This window comes from Leptopilina boulardi, unplaced genomic scaffold, assembly GCF_019393585.1.
Source record: "Leptopilina boulardi isolate dan_hultmark-lab unplaced genomic scaffold, ZJU_Lbou_2.1 LbouV2_229, whole genome shotgun sequence".
In the NCBI taxonomy this organism is placed as follows: domain Eukaryota; kingdom Metazoa; phylum Arthropoda; class Insecta; order Hymenoptera; family Figitidae; genus Leptopilina; species Leptopilina boulardi.
In genome coordinates this window covers 554,350-577,908 of record NW_026137784.1, presented here as the reverse complement: position 1 = coordinate 577,908, position 23,559 = coordinate 554,350, and the positions used below count along the sequence as shown (strand labels likewise).

Here is a 23,559-nt window from a genome sequence, read left to right as displayed (position 1 = left end):
ACAGGGGTTTTGGTAATAAATGTTTCTTTAATAGTAAGATTTATAAGTAATGTTAATAATCTTTATTTCGTGACACGCACAGATATACGCACATGTGCGCCAACTTTTATCGTTGTTTTTTTTTTTTTGTTTTTGCTATAAAGAATGATGATTGGTCTTGCATGAAATAACATTTTCATGAGATTTTTTTTCATACATTTTTTTTTTGTTCTAACTCTCTCATATTTAGTCACTTTTTCGTGTGTGCCTCTTTCATTCTCATTCTTTTCAAATTCTTCCGAGTTCGATCGCAAATTTATTTAAATTTATATTACAGATTTTTTTTTTTTTTTTATTTATATCTATATATTATCAATCGTATTTACAAAAGATCGTTTTTTCTAAGTGTTTATATTTATCTCAAATTGTTTATTATTATTTTTATTTTTATTATTAATATTATTATTATTATATTTATAACTTGATTCCTGAGTGACCATTCATTTAATAAGAGCCTCGTCGTGAGACCAAAGTTTTTATTCACCTTTTATTCTTGTTTTCTTCTTTCATGTTTTATTTAAAAGAATTTGTTCTTCTTTTCTTTTTTTTTATTTAATTCATTTATTTATATAAGCAAATATTTTAATATATAAAAAGTTTTCGCAAAAACTTTGCAAAAAATTAAATGTAAAAGAAAATTTCATTTGATTTTGTTTAAAATGTTAAAATTGTTTATACTCTTAATTTTGGTTGATATGATATGCAGTTGACAAACATATATATCTACATATAACAAATATTAATGAATATGAACAAAAAAAAAAGATTTGATTTATTTTATGTCAATAGGATTATTAAAAAATTTTTTTTTTATAAATATTTTAAAGATTTGTAAATGGATATGAAAATTATTAATTGGCCACCGATAGAATATTTTAAGGCTTAATTATTTGCGTGTTTTAATTTATAAATTTTTGTTTTAAATTAATTTGAATAATTTATTTTGCGCATTAGCAACGAAGTTTTGGCACCAAATATATTTAAATATTATAATATGTTTAGTATAATAATCATACGACTCGGAATATAAATTTTTAATTGATAAGTGTTAATTTACTTTATTATGTTACATTTTCTAAATGAAATTTTAATTCAAATTTGAAATAAAATTTATTTAACTTTTTCAAAAAAACATATTTAAAAATTTGTAAAATTTAGTTTTAAAAAATTAGAGGTGTAAACTTTGGTCTCGCGATTAAAAAATGTGCAAAGGCGAGTCGTAGGATTATTTACAAATTAATTTAATACAACGATTTAATAATATTGTAGTCTTTATACATAATTTTTTTTTTTTTTTTTTTTTTTTTTTATAACGCTAATAAACATTTCAATAAAATTAATGACATATATACTTTGAAAACGAATTACTTATAAGACTTAAAACAAATATGATTTTTTTTTTTCACTTATTTTTATTAAAGAATTAATAAAGCAACATTAAAATTCGTTGAGTCGTATTGAATTTTTTTTTTTCTAAAACGATTTTTTTTCATAAGACACTGATATATCGCTGAAATATTAAGAGCGATAAGAATTATGAATTTTTTTTTCAACTGCTGTTACGTTTTAGTGCTTTTTATAATTGTATGTAAGAAATTTTAAAAAACATGAACATATACAAGTGAGAGCAAAAAAAAAAGCGGTATATTTTATATAACCACTCAAAAAAAAATTATTTTTCTGAAAATAATTAAAATTACAATATTAATTATATTTAATCTAATTAAAAAATGGAACAGAAAATTATATTCTCACTTGTATATGATTGGAATTAATTCTCACGCAGAGAAAGAGAGATAGAGATTGTGAGAGAGAGAGAAAGAGAGATTAAAATACACAACCATGATTGATCACTGATTAATAATTTAAATCTACATAAGGCTGATCAAAGTTTTTTGTTTTTTCTCGTCCCCGTGCAAATTTACGAATTTTTTTTTATTAATTACTTTTTTTTCTTAATAATAAATCTACTGAGAGTGACGATTTAATAAATGCTAGCGAGTTATTAAAATTTATTTTTTTAATCATTCACTCATTTTCTTATATTCGTTTCTATATGTTTCACTTTTTTTTTTTTTTTTCAATAATCGTCGCTAATTATGTCTTGGAACAGTCGTGGGAAATAACAACGGGATATTTATACTAATATCGAGTTACAAAATGTGCAAGCTTTGCAGGTGATAATTTATCCTCTGATAATAATGAACATATTATTGGTTTTTATCAAGAGGGTTATTTATATTATTTTTAAACAAAAATTTTCAAATTGAAACAACACTAGCTAAATTTGATATATTTAAGGGGGAATTTTTTTTCTTTTTTTGAAAAACAATATTATTAAATATGGCAGTAAAACAGCATTTTTTTTCAACGTAACTACTTTAAAGTAGTTTTTTTTTTCTTTTTATTTAGAAAAAAATTTCCAATTTTGTTGAGATTCCCAAGGGTTGTGTTCGATGTTTGAGAAAGCTTATGAACGCTTGAAAATCCATAAGGAAAATCTCACGGGAAATACTCGAAAGTTATAATAATAAAAAGCGAATAGGAAAAAGTTTCAGAGACAAAAATGATACTAATCATTTATTTTTCTGTAATAAAGTTCCTTTTTTTTCAGTGATATTGGATTTGATTTAAATATGACGAAAGATCTACTTTGAAGTAGTTACGTTTTCTTTTCGAAACTAGTTTCTCAATTTTGTGATATTTTTTTTTTTTTATAGTAATTTGTATATGAATATTGTAGTCGCTTTTTTCTATAGAAACTACAAAAACATAGTTGTACAAATTTGAAATGATTTCTAAATTTATCTCTCTAGAATTGTAATTCTCTAACATTTTTTTCATTTCATGGTATTTTTTTTTCTTAATAAAAAATTATAGCTACACGACTTAAAGCCAAGTGTACAAGATTCGGAAATTCGGAAATATGTGAGGAACATGAGTACAAATTTTTTTTTCGGCAAGGGAGAAATGTTATTTCATTTCGTTTAAGATTTTTAGCTCGAATCTTTGGCAAAAAAAAAAATGAGATTAATTCTTTTATTTTTCAATTGACATTTGTAATAATTTAAAAAAAAGCACTGAATTCTTTTTTAAATCTTATCTACATTTTTTGTTTAATTTAAAGAATTTTATTGGAAAAGAAAACTAATAAATTTTTTTTTTTTGCCAATGATGAGCGAATTAAACAGAGCCTGATGAAAAATAGAATTCTCAAATACTCGTAATAAAAATAATTTTATTACGACAAGATTTGGATTAGATTTTTAAATCCATGAAATTTGGAATTCTATATAATGAAAAGTTGGAAGCAATGATGTTGAACGGTGGGCTTTTAGTTGGTCCCGAACGTGAGTTTCGTCTATTTTAAACGATCTCACATTTATGGCAAACACCAACTCTTCTATACCAGGTCTGTAATTTAAATAAAAAAATTTCTTTTTTTTTATAAATACCTTCAGCGACACAAAGTGCAAAATTCTAAATCTTCGGCAGTTTATGTACAGTGCGATTCATTTTTTTTTTTTTTTTTTTTTTGTCTTTTTTATGAACAATCGATCCTCCTTTGAATGAGGCACGATGGAACCTTGTATCTGCAAAATTTTTCTTGGGAAAAATAAAGCTATCTATTTTTTTTTTTTTTTCTTGGATCTTTATAAAGCAAAATTTCGATCGTCTCTTGATCCTTATTTGAACTATTATTTACAAAAAGATGACGATCATATAATTGAGAAATTTGGCCTGCGAGGATGAACCATTTAATTTACGGGGATTTTCATCCTCGCCATTTTCACTAGCCGTATCGCCTTTAGCCTCGGCAATTGTTTCCAATCTTTCGGCAATTATTTCTTCATCTAAACCTTGCGTTGGATCACTTTCACCAGTTTCATCCGAATCAAATTCAATTGTTTTATTATTGAGACGAATTTTCATTGTACGTTTACTATCATCACTCGACGACGCTGTTTGTGAATAAATCTCACGAAATTTATCTTCTCGCAAACATTTTTCACATGATTCATTTTTGCATTTAAAACAAATCAAATCATCTTCATTTGAATCAGATATTTGTGTTCCATTGAAATTGCACCGTTGACATCCATCTTTACGATTTTCTTGATCATCGCTGGGACTTTCACAGCTGCATGGTTCGGAATTTATTGGATGATGATCAAAGGCACTTGGTGTTTGTGGCCTATAGGAACAATTTCTACATTTGAAATCACATTCACTGCAGAGAAGAAGATTTGATTTACTTCCAGGTTGCGATGAATAGCCATTGCATGTGCCAAGAAAATTTTCATTCTCCTCATCATCATCATCATCGTTATCACTTTCAAAAAGTCTTTGACTAAGGCTACCAATTGATTTACTATCGCTACCCTCAAGAATATCGTCATAATCTAAACTCGATTGTTCTAAATAACGATGAATACGTTCAATTTTTAATTTGCCGCGCTCTCGCGGCTGTGTTTCTTGTTAAATAATACTCTCACGATTTCGTTCATCCTCAACGCTTGATGTTGAACTTGCGCCACCAATTTGCATTTCAATTTCTTTTAAACGATTATCAACTTCCCATTGTTGTTGATTTAATTTCACACTCATTGCAGCGTTCTCTGTCTCAAGACCCACTAGTCGTTCACGTAATCGTTTTATTTCCGCTAATAAAACTTCGTGTGTGCCCAAAACAGGTGTTGTGCCTTCACTTACTAATTGTGTCATACTATTGCACGTCATACCTTGAAAAAAAAAAAAATTACATTATTTATTATTTATTCAACACTATGACTAAAATTTTTAATTAATAAAACATTATTAAATAAATTAAATTATAATTTTCAAAGAATTTTTAAAAATTTACTTTCATAAAGTTATACACAAACGAAAAGCATTGGTTTTTTTTTTGAAAATCCATTTCCGGAGTAAATTTTTAAAAAAACCGATTCTACTTTTTTTTTTCTTTTGTTACTCTTTTGGAGATTACGAACAATTTTTGTTTTAATGGAAAAAAAGAGAGTAATATTATTTTCACTACGCATGTCGAGTATAACAATAGTTTAAAATTCATATCTCGTAAACGACTTCCATGCTATAAAAAACCATCAAAAACCCGTTTGAAAAATACATTAAGGTAACTGCTAAAAAAAAAAAGTGCGGATTTAAGATACACATTTCTTTTTTCAACGACTTTAAATTCACATTATAGTCTAGAATTTTTAACAAATTTTTTTTAATTTAAAAAAAATGTATTCTTTTAAAATTTTACCAGAATGAGATGATTGTCTTCCGGTGGATAATTGAGTAGTTCCCAAATGTGTTACTCTTGCTGTTGGATCTTCACTACTGTGACTACTCGTTGCACTAGTTGGACTATCCATATTTCTCGAATTAATATTCAAATTACCATTATTATTATTATTATTATTGTTATTATTATTATTGGCACTGGTAACACCTCTCGATTGAACAGGACTTGGACTTGGTGAGAAAACAGAATGACTCACTGGATATTGATGCGTTGCTTTAATATCCATTGGCGATATCCACATATCCTCCAAAGGTATTCTCCCCTTTGATTCAACCAATCCTGGCGTACTCTGACATCTTCCCATCGCAGCTGTAAATTCAAATAAATTTTCATTGTTTATAAAAAAAAAAAAAATTCTTCAAATTTCTATTTTTTCTTTTGCAAATTTGATTTTTATCATCGAGAAAAAGAGATAAACAAAAAAAAAATGGAGCATTGAACTGAAAGATGAACATTTAAACGATTTAGAAATTCTTTCAAGAGCCATTGGGATTTTATAATATCAGATATATCAGATTTTCCACATGCGTGGTTGAATTCGCGTTTTAGCCACAATAACGCGTACAGAATAGAGAGACAAATCGATTGTGCCCAGTTATTTGCTAAAGTGCGAAATGTATCATACGCATCAATAGAAGGGGACAGAGAGAGAGAGAGAGAGAGAGAGAGAGAGAAAGGGAAATAGAGAGAAAAACATTTATTCGTAAAATTTTAAAATAGTTTTTCTTTTTTGATTGAGATTTTTTTTTTCGAGCAGAGATTTATATCTTTGCTAAACGATAACGGATTTTCTTTATAAAAGCGTACAAAAATCCCCCAAAGGCAGTATACACAGAAATTCAAGGTAAAAAGAAAATAATTCCCAACGGTAGTTAAACGTTATTGAAGGAAAAAAAAAAAAAAAAAAAAAATTCCCCATAGTATTGTTAAAAGCGGAGAAATTAAAGAAAAAAAATTTTCCAAAAGAATTTTTAAATGATGAGAAAGAAGAGAAATTATCAAAAAGGAGTATAACAAAAAAAAAAAGAAAATAACATCAAACTTTTGGAAAATTTGTATACATATGTGGACAAAATTTAATATATATATATATATGCTTGGAAATGCAGACATTTCGAGATACTGCAATCACTATTGCACAAGCTCAAGTTGCCTGAGGGTTGGTGAACCACTATTCTGCCACTTATGGAAACAACGACTGTGTGTGTGTGTGCCAACAGTGATTTCGCTTCAGAATATCCTATATATATCTCTCACTTTTTACCGTAAAAGGACAATCACGTGAAAACGAGCAAGTGAAGTTATCAGTTGCAGCTGCTGCTGTTTCAATCGATATTAACTTATCACAAGTTCTTGCTCTCCTAAATAAAAAAAAAAACGGTTTTTTCAAATTTCATCAAAAATTCAAATACCATTTGAAAATCAAAAATTAGAAAACAAAAATTACAATATTTTAATATTTTAATATTTTGGAATTTTAGAAATATTAAATTCTAATTCACGACAATTATTATTGTTTTATAATTTTCTTATTTCAGTATATATATAACTTGTTTCGGCAACAAGTGGATACGAGGTGTGTCTACTTGATATCCCGACAAACTTCTCTTCTCCAAAATTCTCTTTATTTTTCTTATTTATTTTATTTATTTATTTATTATTATTTATTTTTTATTTTTCTTTCAATTTTTTTCAAAAATTATTTTCAAATGAACGTTTTTCCGGTATTACGAAAAAAAAATGAATATTTAATAGAAAAAAGTTCTGTTTTAAAAAATAAACGAATAAATAATAAATTAATGGATTTAAAACGAAATATTTGAGAATTTATCAACAAAAGAGAGACGGTAAATTATTTCAATTATTTCTGGAATCTGTTAAAGAGAGTATAAGCGGCAAAAGATTAGGGAGTAAAGCTACAAAGCAAGTACTTGGCCCCATTGAAATCAGAACTACGTGGTCTAATAATAGAACAGCTTTTGGTCACTGACAATCGTAATTATCATCTTCAATTTGTATAAACGCTTATATAGAAGCATTTACTAAGCAAATATTCTATTGAAAGAGATTAGATGAAACAAATTTGCAAATTCCTCAAAGCCATTTCTATTTTGTTTCCAAAACAAAAATGATTATCCTCCTTTTTTTCTCTCTCTCTCTTTTTCTCTCTAGTCTACCTATATATAAAAATAAATTAAAATATTTTAATTATTAAATAAAATTATTTTAAATTTTATTAATTTACTTTACGAATTTTTGTTTGTGTTTTTGCTTTTTAAAGAAAAGAATGCAAAAAAAAGTAATATTTAAAAAAATATGAATTTCTACCTTTTTCGAGTGGTGCTCTCTTATATTTTTCCAACCTCTTAACGGCGATGGCTTCCAATCGTACCCTGGCGGCTGGATATTCCTTGAGAACGTCCCACATGTCCTTTTTACTGAGAACGAATAGATCCGAGTAGCCAACTGACCTCACGCTCGCTGTTCGTCGGTTACCTGCGTTGATTTAGCCATTTATCGGTTATTAAGGAGTGCCAAGCGTCTTAACTATTTCCGCTTTTTAATTTTGGCTACTATATTTATCATTTTCTTTTTTAAAAAATTCTTTTTTTTTTTTAAATTATTTTATTTAAAAAAAAAATTATTTTAATATAAATATAGTTTATTTTTTTAATAGTACCGTTTCCATTACTTTTTTTTTTAAAGTATTTTTATTTTCTTTTTGTTTATACAAAATGGGAATTAGAAAAAAAAAAAAAGTAAGATGCCAGTGCAAAAAATCGATAATAATGTGAAAAATACAATATTTACTTAAATATATAAAAAAAATAGATAACAAGGGAAATGTAAAAGAAAAAAATATTGAAATGGAAATTTTTTTTTCCTTAAAATAGAATTTTTTGGAAAAATAGCCAAATAAAATCAATAATGGTTCGATAACAATTGGGGGGGTAGATTCTATTGTCTAAACGAATAATAATGATTTGCAAATGCAGCATGAAGAGTGAAGGGTAAATAACGCGTTTCACATGGAGAATAAAAAAAAAAAAAAAAAATACACGAGAGGATCCGTTTTTTTTTTTTTTTATCGAATTCATTTCAAACCCAATACAGCGTTTTTTTAAAGTCTTTAATATTCTAACAGAAAATTACCATTTTATTCATATTCTCAGAATTTTTTTTTTGAAAAAGAAAATTTTTTTCTAAATTTAAAAATTCTGTTATGTTTTTCCTTGCTTAAGGCTTGATTTTAATTAATAATTTTTTATGTTTTGTTTTGAAAATATTTTAGTTTATATAGGGCATATAAAAAAGTAAATTTCCCATGAGAGGAGAAAAATGTAAGATAAGAATTTCTATTTCTAATGCAATTACACAATTTTTTTTCTCTCTCTCTCACTCTCTTTCTCTCTGTTTTGCATGATCTTGTGTACAAGAAAAATAAAACTATCCTTTTGGGTCAGTGAAATTTTAGGGAAAACGAGGGACGGAAATTTATGTATTTTAGTAGCGTAACTACTGCATCGTGCAAATACTGCAATGCGGAAGGGAGGGAGAGAGAGAAGAAAGAGAGGAGTGAGATTTATGAAGACTTTGTCTGGACCCACCAGGGAATCAAGTGTTTTACGATTATTATTTTTTCTTTTACAATGTTGACTATTATTTTCATCGCGAATTATACAAAAATTAACACACGTCGATTTAAAACGAAATCTTTTTTTTTTTTTGCGAATAAAAAATACGAATTTTTTGTGATGAGGGGATTTTTTTTTTCCAAGGGTTTGAAAAAAATATAATAAAAAGTTATTAAAATTTAAATCTACGATGCAAGTGCTGCTTTTTTCTAAGGACAATGGACTGCTACTAGATTTAAAAAAAAAAATGGAAGCTTCTTCTTTTTTTTTTTGAAAGTCATTCTGTTTTTATATAGTGAAAGAAAAGCAATTAATAACGTGGAATAATATGAGCCTATATTATATAATAATAATAAAAAAAAAATGGGATTAAAAAGGGGAAGACATCATAGCAGATATTCTGAGAGACAACGGTTTCGAGAAAAAATAAACGAGCTTATATAGAATATAATATATCGTGAATATATAATCAAGTGGCAGTGCAATAAAATTTTTATAATATACTATCACAAGGACGTAAAGCATTAGGAATGTTGGAAAACACGTTACACATAAACCATCAATATCATAAGTCTTCTAATTCTACATTAAAATTTGATAATAATAAATATTCATTTTTAATTAATGCAATATATATTATTTAATTTTAAATCGTGCAAAAAGAAATTTTTTTCTTAAAAAAAAATCAAAATAGTAAAAAATTAAATTATTAATTATATAAAATTTTTTTTTTTGAAATATTATTTTTATTTTAAAAATAATTTGAGTACTTTTAATTAAAATTGGGAATATATGTATTTGACTAATTGTAAATAAATTCCATTCTATATATAGTATTTTCATTTCACATTTCATTAAAACGAGAAGAGAGCTATTCAATGATTGATTGCAATTGTTTAATAACACAAAGGATTAATCCCTATATGGTTGAATGATCAGAATGAATACTAGTTTTTGCCTTTGGTTTTCAAATCTTCAAATAATTTCCATTAAATTATTATTTTTTATTTAAATTTTTCGAATAAAAAAATAGGAATTAAAAATATAAAAGTAGAAGACAATTAAGGGGGGCGAGAAAAGAAAAACGTGTGAAAGCACGAGGATGGCAAAATACTAATTTTTATATATAAACTTGGTGTAAAAAAAATATATATATATATAGATAGAAAAAGGAATGTAAAAAAATATATATTTCTAAGATTTGCAGAATATTTTTAAAAGACGAGATATAACGTGCATATTTCCCCAGGGTCGGCTCTTGATACCAGGAGAAGACTTTCTTTTTTTTTGTCCTTTTAAAATTACAAGACCCGTTTCTCTCTCTCTCTCTTTCTCTTTTGCTTGCAACTAACGACTGTCTCTCGAAACTCGCAAGAACAAAAGCATATAGTCTCGATTAGAGAATAAAAAAAAAAAAGGGAGAAATTCTGAGCTTTCGCACTTTTGACTTCTTGGGGATCGTCAAAAAGTTGCTCTCACAAGTCTCGAGATGCTCCAGGCTATAGTTTCAATTTCCCTTAGAGCCGGCCCTGAATTTTATATTCACCAGTGCTTTCGTCCATGCAGTAAAAAGTCTTCAAAATATCAGCGTGTCGAGAGATAGCGCTGTTTAGTTCCTTTTTTTTCAAATAATTAAAAGGAAAAGTCCAAGAGTCACTCTAATTTCATATATTTCTATGTATATGTAATAGCAGACTCATTCTATTCGGACTAATAATAATAATAATTTCTACAATAGCCATAATTTTCAGGGGTAAGAGGAGGGAAATTCGAAGAAAATTAAATAGAAAATTTCTCTCATAATCAACAAATTTCTCATAACAATTTAATTGTATCCGATAAATGATAAATTAATTAAATTATTATATTTGACAAATATTAGTAATTAATAAATAATTATTTGCCAATTATTACTAATTATTAACGAATAACGAATATTATAATAAAAATAATCAATTAATAATTAATTATATTTGACAAATAATTAACATAATTATTTACTATTGACAGAAGTTAATTATTGTTTATAGTAAACTAATTATTACTGTAAACAATTAATTATTATTAAAAAATTGAGAAAAAAAAATTCATATTTAATTATGAGTAAATGTTTAATTACCAGAGAAAAATTTATGAAATATTCCTAATAAGGATGAGCACGTCACGAATTCTTTTTTTTTTTTCAATAATTCAAAAACGCATCCAACGATCACGCAACGATTGGGGACATGCTTTTAATATTTTATTTTTGGAAAAAAAAATTATGAATCTTACAAAAGAAATCGACTCCAGTTCATAATTCTATCTCTTATTAATATTTTTCTTTTATACTTTTTTTTTCATGGAAACTAATTATTATACGAATGAGAGTAAAATAAAATCGATTGAGAATAACTGAAATTATTTACATTCATCATTTTTAATAAATGATTAAATATCATTTCACAAAATTAAATTAAAAAACAATTATTTTTTAAATTAAATTTTTGAAATAAAAATTTTAATTTTCAAAAATTTCTGTATATATTAATCAATAAATAAATAATTTAATAAAAAGAGAAAAAAAAAATTTAGAAAGAAAATCTCGTAAAAATTTAATTTGTAAAATTATATTTAAATCTGATTTTTAAATCTCTAAATTTTTTTTTCTTTTGTTTAAGAAATTCAAAGATTCAAGTAGTATGAAATATTTTAAGTCAGACATAATTTACAAATTTAAAAAAGAAGCGATGTTAATAGAAATTTTTAAAAGAGAATTTTTAATTTAATATATATTTATTTTTTTAAAAACGTATTTCTATAGAAACTAAAAAATAAATTTAAAAAAAAGAAATAACATCAGCTCATCTCATTCGGATAATAAAACGTGGCAATTAACTTGATGGAAATTTACATAATTAGAGGAATTTAAGGGCATGTCTGACACATTTTCACACATATCACACGCTGGGAATAAAAAAAAAAAAAAATTATCCACCTTTCTAAACGCAGTAACACTTTCGTGACAATTTACAAAAATTTGTCAAAATTATATTTAAAAAGAAAAATAAACTCTCTCCTCTAAAAAAAATAAATGTTCTCAAAAATTAAACTAGAAAAAAGAAAATAATTTTTGTTAACATAGAAAATAATTAATTTATATAAATTAAAGTTATAAATAAATATAAGGAAAAAAATATAATTTTCTGAATTTTTTGAATGAAAATATGCCAGACATTCTCATTTTAGAGGGAAAAATTGAAATTACTTGAAAATTCGTTGCGTGAACATTAAATTTTAAGTGGAGTGATTTTTCTTTTGCCGGGTGTAAATAGTGAGGGGGTGGGCGAGGGTGGTATTAAACAAGATAGAGATAAGACAGACAGACAGACAAGTCAGATAGATCGGTATCTTGTTAAGGTCGGCTCATACCGGCTCGACGGCTCGCTCACTCAGAATCAGTGGTAGGAATCAGTGAAACGTGAAACGTGATCGTGAGAAACGAGGGGGACATCATCACGGGCCCCTGGTCCGCTTGGAATATTTACCGCACTCTTTACCTGCGGTCCCCATATTGAGAATGCTGATCTCCCCGAAGTAGGAACCCGCCTTTAGTGTGGCGAGCACCGTCTTTCCATTGTCAGCAACCACCTGAAGTCGACCTCTGTTCACTATGTACATTTCCTTTCCCACCTCACCTAAAAAAAAAAATTAATTAATTAATTAATTAATCTCTTTAAATTTTTGCTAACACTCAGACTTTAAGGCCAGGTCCAAGTCGTGTCAGCTGTTCCATTGAAACTTGGACCTGGCCTTAAGGCTCAAAAGAAGTCGATTTTTTATTTCTAATAAATTGAAAATTAGTTTGATAAATATTTTATTTTAACTATAATTAAATTTTTAAAAAAAAGGAATTAGAAGAATTAAAAAAAAAAGAAAAAATTTTTTTTTGTAATTTAAGTTTTTTTATGACTCACTTTACAATGAGAAAAATGGTTTAATATTTAATTATACTAGAACTAGATATTTAGAGATGTGATATATGTCCGGCTATTAAATTTTAATATTCCGAGGCAGTAAAAATTTAACATGTTTTTGATAGTAAAATTTCTGATGCCTTAATGTTTCAACAAAATGGGGGGGAAATATTACATAACTTTGAATTGAATGAATAGTTCGCATAAAAATTAATTAAAATATCAGTATTAAATTTTAAATATTATTAGTTTTGGAAAATTAATTTTTATTATGTTTAGGAAAAAAAAAATTCCTCTTCTTCTATTTAATCTTTCTTTCAAATTAAACATTAATTGTTTTTACTCGATTTTTTTTAATTAAAAAAATTTTTAATGAAATATAAATTATTAATTTGTAAATAATTTTGTGATTTTTCAAAAGAATTAAATGATTGTGATATAAAAAAAGAGCATTGTTTTTTTTTTAAGGACACAAAAAGCTTTTTAAAAGGAAAACGCGGCTTTGAATTCATTGCTTTAAAAGCGTAGCAATCAATCTATGTACAGTTTGCATTCGCCAGGACATACATTAAACAATCTGGCAAGTACTGACTGATTGCATAATTGCTTGAATTTTGGGAAATAGTTAAAACACAAAATTCACCCAAAAAAATAGAATTTCAAATAAATAATTTATTTATTTATTTATTTCAATTTAGACGGGTAGTAATTACACTGCCCATTAGTACAGAGTACTGAATATTACAGAAAAAGAAATACAGTAATTATTGTGTGGCCACACTAGCATTATTATTATCGTGGTATATCAAGTATTGTAACTCTCGGACGAAGGTGTTGATTGAAACACCGAAAAAATTAAGGTTACTATTATGTTGATTTGCCTCACGACTCAATCTATTAATCACCGAATTATTCGAATAATTAGTTCTGACAAAATGTAATTTAAATAGAGGAACATGTCTCGGGGATCGTTGAGGCACATAGAATCTAAATAGATACAATAAATCGGGACATCTAATAATTCCGTTAATAATTTTATACACAAAAAGGAGATCCGAAAATAGGAAACTTAGACGTAAAGACGGAATATTAAACAGTGACCTAAGAACTGTATAATCGTGACTATAGTAGTCGTGAGGCACCTCAGTCTTACTCGCAAGAAAACACAAAAACTTATTTTGAACCTTTTCCAATTCATTCAATAAATATTCCTGATAGGGCCACCATATTATTGACGCAAATTCTATTATTGGTCTAACCATCGTAAGGAATAAAAGCCTTATAGCTGAAGCATTCTTAAAATGCGAGGTGTTTCTAATTACAAATCCCAACACTTTAGATGCTTTATTAATAGTATATGTGATGTGATCGTTAAAAGTAAAAGAGGAGTTCAGCAATACCCCAAGGTCACGTACAATAAATATTCTAGAGAGTTTATTGTTACCAATACTATAAGTGCGATCAGGAATGTCGTTTGATCTAGAAAATGATATTACTTTACATTTTTTGATATTAAACAATAAATTATTTTCAATAGACCATGAATGCAAACGATCGAGATCTGATTGTAGATCCAAACAGTCCTGATCATTAGTAATAGTTTTGTAAATTTTTAAGTCATCGGCAAATAAAAGGAAAGAAGAAAATCTGAAAACATCTTTGATATTATTAATAAAAAGTATAAAAAATAACGGTATATTATAATAATATAATAATTTTATATGAATATTAATTATATTTTTTAATATAAGTGAAAATAATAATTTCATTAATAATTAATTAAATTATAATCAAAATTGATCAAAAACGAAAAAAATAGTTTGATTTCCTTTCAACGAGACTTTAATTGTATTTTTTAAACGATTTTCTTTTTTATTTATATTTGATGATAAAATGACAATATTAATGGAGAAAAATATATAATAAAAAAAAATATATCAACCAAATTGAGAGAGGAGTCACTTGAACCAAATTGTTTGCATCAGGAAAACGTTGTGCGAGAGCTAATTGTGTACTTTTCTCGTTTCCATTTGCGAGTGTTGTTTTCCAATGTGTTGAATAAATTAAACATCAATGTCAAACCAACAACCGCAAAAGAAATGAAAACCATCACAAAAAATTTAATTAATTATATTTTTCAAATATTTCCTTTATTTTTTTTGTTTAAAGAAACGAATATATTTTTAGATAAAAAAAAAAAAAAAAAAAAAAAAACGAAATAAGCAAAGAAATATTTATGTATAGAAAAAAAGTTACAGGCTCAGCAGAATGCTAATTTAAAGAGAGGATAGGAAATATTTCTGAATTCAAGTCTTGTTTATTTTTTTTATGATGGAAAAAATCGATTTTTCAACATCTGTTGTCTTGCACGTAGTAGGTCGTCGTGTGTGCGATTGTGAAGCAATGAGCTTGACATAAAAGTATAAAAAAAAATTTTTTTTCGATGAGAAAATGATTATTCGTATATAGAAAAAAAAAATGCACTTCACTAGAAAAAAAAACATATAGTCAATTTATTTATCTCACGAATCACGTATTAGTCATAAAATCAATCACGTTTTGACCAAAAACTGTAAAATACTTGAATTGAATTTTCCTCTAGAGGAAAAATCTTTTTTTATTATATATATATATTCTACGATTTAATAACAATTTCTTTCTCCTTCACATTGAAATGAAATAATTTCTTTCGATATCAATCTTCTTTTTTTTTAAAGTCCAAAAAATAAAAATGGAAAAACAAAATTTTCCCAAAAAGATGATTTTATAATAAAAAAAAAATTTTTGTGAAAATAATAATAATGACAATAAAAAATGACATTAAAAAAAATATTGCTTCAATTATTAAAAATTTTTATAACATCATAAAAATGTTCATAAAAAAAAAAGTGATGATTATTTTTTCACGACAATTTGTCATATTAATTTAATTTTTTTTTTTTTAATATGATAAATCGATTTTTATATTTGTTTTAAACAGAATTTTACACCGCGCCATCAGTATATTGAAAAATAAACAGAAAAAAAAATGTAATTCATTATTTTTACTTTGTGACACTAAAATATTCGTGAGTTGCTGCTGAAATATGATTAAGAAGGAAAATTCCACATGCAAATTCCCTTTTAGGTTAAAATATTCAAGAGCAACTGCGTTATAGCCAAGTTTAAATCTCCAGTAGTAGTAGTAGTACTACTACAACTCAACGAATAGTTGAACACGCTTGTAAAATGTAATCCCTGGCTGAACCAATTTAACTTTTATTCTAAATTGCGAATTATTCTTTCATTTTTTTTTGTTTTTCTTCTTTTTTTTAATTTATTATTACTTCTTTTTCTTTTTTTTTTTGAAAAAAACGTGTTTTTATAAACAAAATTTTAAAAAACTGAAACAAACATATTTTTTAATAATAAATAAAAATAAATTTTTTTTTTTGAAATACCTTTTCGACAAATATAGTCACCAGGTGAGAAGAGGACGGGACGTAGCCTTAAAACCAATTCGCACAAGAAGCCAGCCTCTGTGTTTTGAAAAATCTCCACCCTCTTCAGCGTGTCCAGATGAACATTAATTGCAATCTCCGCTTTCAATTTATCTAAAAAAAATAATAATAATATTAGAAATATTATAAAATTTTACATTAATTATTTCTATTAATTTTTTGTTCTTATTTTTTTTATATAAATTTTATTTATTCATTTTTGTGTTTTTTATTATAAATAAATAAATTTAATTATTATATTTTAAAAATAGTGACAATAATATAAATATAAATGTACGATATAAAAATTCAATTTAAAAATTTAAAATCAAAATGAGTGTCGGACGCAAAAATAAATTCCAATTCATGTAAATTGTTTTCGTTCGTTGATTTTTGCGCGCGAATCCCGGTACGTACTTCGTATCACTTTGGAATCGAATTCACTTTTATACTATATATATATATATACATAGGACGAAGGAGAAATTGAATACAAAAATAGAAAGAAAAGAAAACTTGTATAGGTAACGAGATGTGATTCGTATTCTCTTTGAATTTTTTTTTTTCTCTTTTTTTTAAGTCAGAGATATTGTTTTAATTTCACGAGAAAATTCTCTCGGATATATATAAATAAAAAAAGGAAATAATTGTGTTTATTTTTGTGTGGCAAATATAAAAACGCTATCCTTTTTAGAATACGTAATTTCGTGTTCTAAATATATTTTATTTACTATAATTTATTTATTTTATGTATTTTTTTTTATATATTTATTTAATTTTATTTTATATTTAAATATTTTGTTATCTATATTTTATATATATTTATTATATTTTATTTATTCATTAATTTGTCACTTTTATTTAAAATTATATTTAAAATTTGATACACATGAAATTTAATATTTTATTTATATACAAAATAAATATATAGCTTTGAAATGAATTTTTTCTGTCATATCAATTTTATCAATATTCTCGATTTTTAATGTAAAAAAAAAAAACTTTTTGTGGCTCGCGTTTTATACACATTTCACAGTTTCTAATTTGGTTTGTTCTGTAATTTAATGCCTTTCTAACAAGCTTTGTAATTTTATTATATACTGACTCGACAATTTCCAATAATGTTATCCGAGAATACCTTTTATCCAAGTCTATTTTAATATATACATATAAAAAAAGTTAAAAATCAATATAAATGCTCGAAAAAATATATTGTATTATTATTATTATTATTATTATTTTTATTATTATTAATAATATTATTATAATAGAAAAAAATTTCAATTATAAAATTTGCAAATGAAAATTAATATTAATTAATTAGCATACATATTTTTTTTATATAATTTTTTTTTTCTAATTTGGTCCATAGAATAAAATTTCTTTTTAACAATCAAGACAACAAAAAAATTTATTTTTTTTTTAAATATGAAATCTATAATAAATTTCTGAGCGCAAAAATTATATGTATATAGAATACCGCGCACTAAAGCCAGACATGACGAAGAGGCATTGTTCGCGAAAAATCTTTTCGGGTGCGTTGAGGCGAGAATTCAAAATGATTCGACGCATATCGAATGAGAGAGAAAAAGAGAGCCGATCATAGCATTTCACATTATTCTGATATTCTTATATAGACGTCTTTTTTTTTTTTTTCTCTCTTTCTCCTCTTTTGTGGAAATCAGATTTCCTATTTTCTTCAAATTCACCGCTCGGTGATTTTTCATTTGTCGGAAGTATGTGTCTATTATTTTGCGGAGGAAAAAAAAGCACACAATTTGCCTTCTATTTTTTTTTCTCTCTTGTCTAATAATAAGAAAACAAAAAATGTGGAATTTATACAGAAAAAATTTTAAAAAAATAAAATAAAATAAAAATTACAAAATATAAATTTTATTATAATATATTATTTTATTATTATTATTATAATATATTATTATTATTATTATATATTATTTTATTATTATTATTATTATTATTATTATTATTATTATTATTATTATTATTATATATTATATATTAATATATTTAAATTTCAAAATTATAGAATTTTTATAAATTTTTTTTTTTTTTAATTTGAAAAAATTGAAATTGTCAATCAATGTAAATTTTATTTTTTATTAAATGTAAAAAGAACATTCACACACGTATTTAAATGGAATGCAATCGAAACTTTATTAACGAGAAAATTCCAATTTTGACAGTTTGTTGATTTTAAATCAAATAACGTTTGAGATTATTATATTAAATATTATATATATATATATATCTATCTATCTATCTATCTGCAGAGTGATGTTCATTTCCGCCTTCTTTATTGATAGAAACGACAGTTTACGCGATGATATTTAGTCGGAATATTAAAATCAATATAATATTAATAAATTATTAATAAAAATATATTTATCAAAGTGAAATGTTGTTTTATATTTGTTTATCATTTTTTTTGTGAATAATATTTAAATACAGTTACTAATTTTACTTTACATTATTTACTTATGAAAAAAATAGTAATTAATAATTTAAAATTCAAAAAAAAAATTCAAAAAAGTAATTTATTAATAATAAAAAAAGTAATTTTAAATTATTTTTTTTTAATTATTTCAAAAGAATTTACTTTTTTTTATAATAAAAGAAAATAAAAAAAAAAGAGAGAGAGAGAGAGTAACTTGCATTTCAAATTTAATAGTCAGAATTTTATAGCCAAAGTGCTATATATATATATATATAAAGAACGTTATTATTTTTTTATTGTTAAATTTAATATTCAAGAAAAAAATTATTTTTAATCTATATAAACTATATGGTCAAGAATAATATATAAGTAATTAAGAATATTTTAAATTGAAAATTGAAAATTATGGAAAAATTTCAGTGAAAATTAAATTTATAGTTTTTTTTTTTTAATTTTTTAAACCAATTTTAATAATTATATTTAATTTTTTTCACTGTACTAAATATTTTTACTATATTTTTTTTACTGTAATCTTTTTCACTGTATTGAATATTTTTACTATATTTTTTTACTGTAATTTTTTTCCACTGTACTAAATATTTTTTTTCTGAAAATTTTGAATTATCTTCTCTTCTTTAATATGGTCGCGACGGTTATAGTCACACGTATAAAAGAAAGAGAAAAAAAAAATGAAGGAAAAAAGAAATAAAAAAAAAAAAAAAATAATAGGGGAAAAGGAAGCAAATCGCTGGTCTTTTTGGATGATTAGGGTAATCTCCGTTACGGTGACTGTAACTGCAGCGTATCTTCTGGGATTTATTTCAGATCTTTTTCTCCATGCCACCTCCTCTCTTTTTCCTTTTCGTTTCATTTTCCCATATCTCGAAAGGTTTTTCCTGAAACGTGCGCGCAAGGGTAAATTCAAGTGCCCCCCCCCACTCCCACCCATTTTTTTTTCGCCGCATTTGATTAATGTTCGTAAAGTCGTTAAAATATCACCAAAACGATCTGTTTCGAACGAAATGCCCTCTCTTATATGTTTCAAGAAAATTGGTATAAGTAATAATATATTCAAAAGTGAATAAGTTTCATTTCTCTTCTTTCGAAATTTCAACTTATTCAAAATTTCCCTATCATCACAAAAGTTATCAAACTTTTTGATTACTAATTTCCCTTCTCTTCTCTTTGTATAAAATCGCATTTGACAATGTATTTATTTTTATAATTAATTAAAAATTATTTTTAATTTAATTATTTTTTTTACTGATATTTTTTTTTTTTTAATTTTTATTATTTAATTTTAGTGAAAAATTACATAAAAGTAAAAATTAAGAAATATTTTTAAAAAACCGGTTTTTATATATTTATAAAATAATAACTTACCCGGTAGACAACTAACGGCTTTTTCCTCATCCGAGCATTTTTGAGTTAGCCAAAGATAATCAAACCATTTAATTACTTTGACTTGAAGATGATTAGGAACCCTCCTCATACGCATATAAGTCTTTACTCCATCCAATTTTGCTATAATAAAAAAATTACATACTTTATTATACAAATTATAATTATTTTTTTTTTAATTTTAATTAATTTGTTTACAACTATAGGTAAAAAAATATTCATAGATTAAAATCAAAATTTCGCCACTTTTGTTGAATAAAAAGATGAAAAAAATTAGAATATTTAATTTTTATAATTATGTAAGTAAACAAAAAAAAAAAATTTTATCATGACATTATTTGATAAAATATTCGAAAAAAAACACATGCGAATTACAATAGATGAAATTTCTTTTTTAATTTCATCATAAATATTGTGCAATCTGTTCATATAATTTTTTTTTCATGTTTTAATAATTATACAAACAAAATAAAAATTCAAAAATGTATTCACTGTATCACGTGTATAAATACCCATAGTAGAATTAATAAATTTTCATTTAAAAAAAAAACTAGGCTAGATATATTATATACATTTATATATTTGAAAAAAAAAAAAATGATGAACAATATTAGAATTTACTTTTTTCTATTAATATGTATTTTGAAAACTTTCAACAATTGTCAGGGTTTAAATTACAATCAAGTAATAGGTAAGCATTTATATATATATATTATAAATTTTAAAAAATTAATTAACTAATTTTTACTATAAAATTATTTTATATGCAATCTTGAAAATAAAAATTTATAATTTATTTAATCAAAGTAAAAAAATATGTTTGATTTAAATTATTTCATAAACATTTTTATATAATTAAGCGATTTAATTGGAAATTTATAAAAGAAACTAAATTATTATAATTATACTAATTAATTTAATATTATTAATTAATTAATTAATATTATTAATTTAATATTATTAATTAATTAATTAATATTATTAATTTAATATTATTTATTTATTAATTAATATTTTTAATTTAATATTAATTAAATATAATTAATTAAAATAAATAAATGAAAATTAAATTTTTTCCAGGTGCCTGCACAAATTCAGGAATAAATCGTAATACTCATTCAATTGAATTTTATTGTAATCAAAGTAGACGTGGTGTTTTTTATTCAGCGGCAACTGCCATTGGTATAAATAATAATTATTTTTTTTTAAATATTTAGCAAATATTAATTGTATTGTAATTATAATTATATTTTTAATATTATTAATAAAAAAATATAAAATTATAATTATAATATAATTATAATTAAACTATGAATTTTTTATAATTAAAATTATTAGATTAATAATATATATATATATGAATTAATAAAAATTTTATATAATTTTTACAGCTGGATGTGCCATATGTCACAATGATTGTGACTCAAAATTAAATTCAAATTATACATGTATAAAATCTAAATAAAAAAAATTTTTTTTTTTAAATATAATTGTGGTTCACAATTATTATATGATACATATAAATTTATAATAATAATAAATAAATTTATTAACAGGTAAATAAATTAATTTAGATTTATTAATTAATAAATAAATTAATTAATACTCTCTAAATCTGAATTAGTAAAAATGTTTACTAATTTGAATTAGTGACTCACTTTTTGCTTTTGAATTAGTAAAATTTTACTAATTATTAGTAACTTTTACTAACAATTAGTAAAATTTAACTAATTCTAAAGCAAAAAGTGAGTCACTAATTTCAATTAGTAAACATTTTTACTAATTCAGATTTAGAGAGTAGGTAAATAAATTAATTTAAAATTATTAATTAATAAATAAATTAATTAATTAATAAAACATACATTTATTAAAATACGCCAAAAGATATTAAAATTCTTATATTATTACAATTTTTATTCTTTTGAATATAAAACTTGTCGATATTTTATAATATATATATATATATATATATATATAATAAAATAAAATAAAATAAAATAAAAATAAAATATTTCTTATCTTGACATACAATAAACGAATTATTTTATCAGTAATTTTTATTATATATTAGAAAAAAAAATAATTATGTAAAATTTTTTGATAAGAAATCTGTGACAAATGTCTTTTTTATTGTTATAGAATGAAATGTATCTGCTTAATCAAATTTCTAATAATAATAATTTTTTTAATTCCTATTAGAATTAATTCCTATTAATTCTTGAAGATGTTATTTAAAAAAATACTTTGATCTTAATGTAATAAAGCAGAAAAAAAATTTTTTTTTCCCGTTAATTATATCGAAATATGTATTTGTTTATAATGCGCATAAAAAAAAATAATGTCAAACACTTTTTGCAAGCTCAAAACATCAGTTGCACGAAAGTGCATAAGAAAGCTTCTTTAAAACTACGACACGCTTTTAGCTACGGAAGCTTTGAAACTAAACTTTTTATAAGTTGAGATTTTTTTTATAATTATATATAGAACGAGTTGCATACCTCACTTAATTATCTTTAGCATATATATATATATATATATATATATAAACATAATCTATGACGTTTCTTTATTTTTTGAAATTTTTAATTATTTTCTTTCTTGCATTTGTTTTTACAATTATAAATTAATTAAGTACTCTCTAAATTTGAATTAGTTATTTTCTACTAATGGTATTTGTTTACCAATTGAATTAGTAACTAATTTTTAGTAAAAAACTACTAATTGCTAGTAGAAAACTACTAATTCATGGAGTAAATCGGCTTATTAATTTGAAATAGTAAAAAATACGACTTACTAATAAATAAGTAGTTTCCTACTAGCAATTAGTAGTTTTTTTACTAAAAATTAGTTACTAAAAACTAATTCAATTGGTAAACGAATACCATTAGTAGAAAACAACTAATTCAGATTTAGAGAGTTTATTTATTAAGGAAAATTATTTTTTCTTTATAATACGATTTTTTTTTTTGAAATAATTTGAACGAAATTGTTTTTTTTTCTGAAAAGAAATTTAAGTTGAATCAAATGGAAAAAGTATTAAGTTGCCAAGTTTTCATATGTGAGAGTCAAGCGAATATGCTCTCTCTCTCTCTCTCTTTTGGTATTATTTCCTGTTTCGCCCATTAATATCAATCCTTTTCTGGGATCGTGAGTGGACGGACAGATATCCTCCTGCAATATGGAGGAGGAGAGGCAGGACTATCCATAATACTCGTAGCCACAAAGAAACTGTTAAAGAGCTGACAAGAGCCACCCCCCTCCCCTTTTCTGTGATCGATGAATC

At 24.3% G+C, this 23,559-nt stretch overlaps 1 protein-coding gene across 4 annotated transcripts in view; it reads right to left on the bottom strand.

Moving 5' to 3' along the window:
* Positions 1 to 4,380: 4,380 nt before the first annotated feature.
* LOC127280118 (cyclic nucleotide-gated cation channel alpha-3) overlaps positions 4,381 to 23,559 on the bottom strand; it is a 110,925-nt gene continuing 91,746 nt past the window's right edge. For 2 of the 4 annotated variants that reach the window (XM_051302948.1, XM_051302952.1), the window contains exons 9-14: positions 20,259 to 20,399; positions 16,382 to 16,534; positions 12,513 to 12,662; positions 7,679 to 7,846; positions 5,309 to 5,659; positions 4,381 to 4,781 (exon numbers count right to left, since the gene is read on the bottom strand). In XM_051302948.1, the coding sequence (XP_051158905.1) occupies positions 4,519 to 4,781; positions 5,309 to 5,659; positions 7,679 to 7,846; positions 12,513 to 12,662; positions 16,382 to 16,534; positions 20,259 to 20,399 (1,226 nt within the window). In that variant the 3' untranslated portion in view covers positions 4,381 to 4,518. The remainder of the gene's footprint in view (positions 4,782 to 5,308; positions 5,660 to 7,678; positions 7,847 to 12,512; positions 12,663 to 16,381; positions 16,535 to 20,258; positions 20,400 to 23,559) is intronic. The other 2 variants (XM_051302951.1, XM_051302949.1) reach the window with 2 other exon arrangements.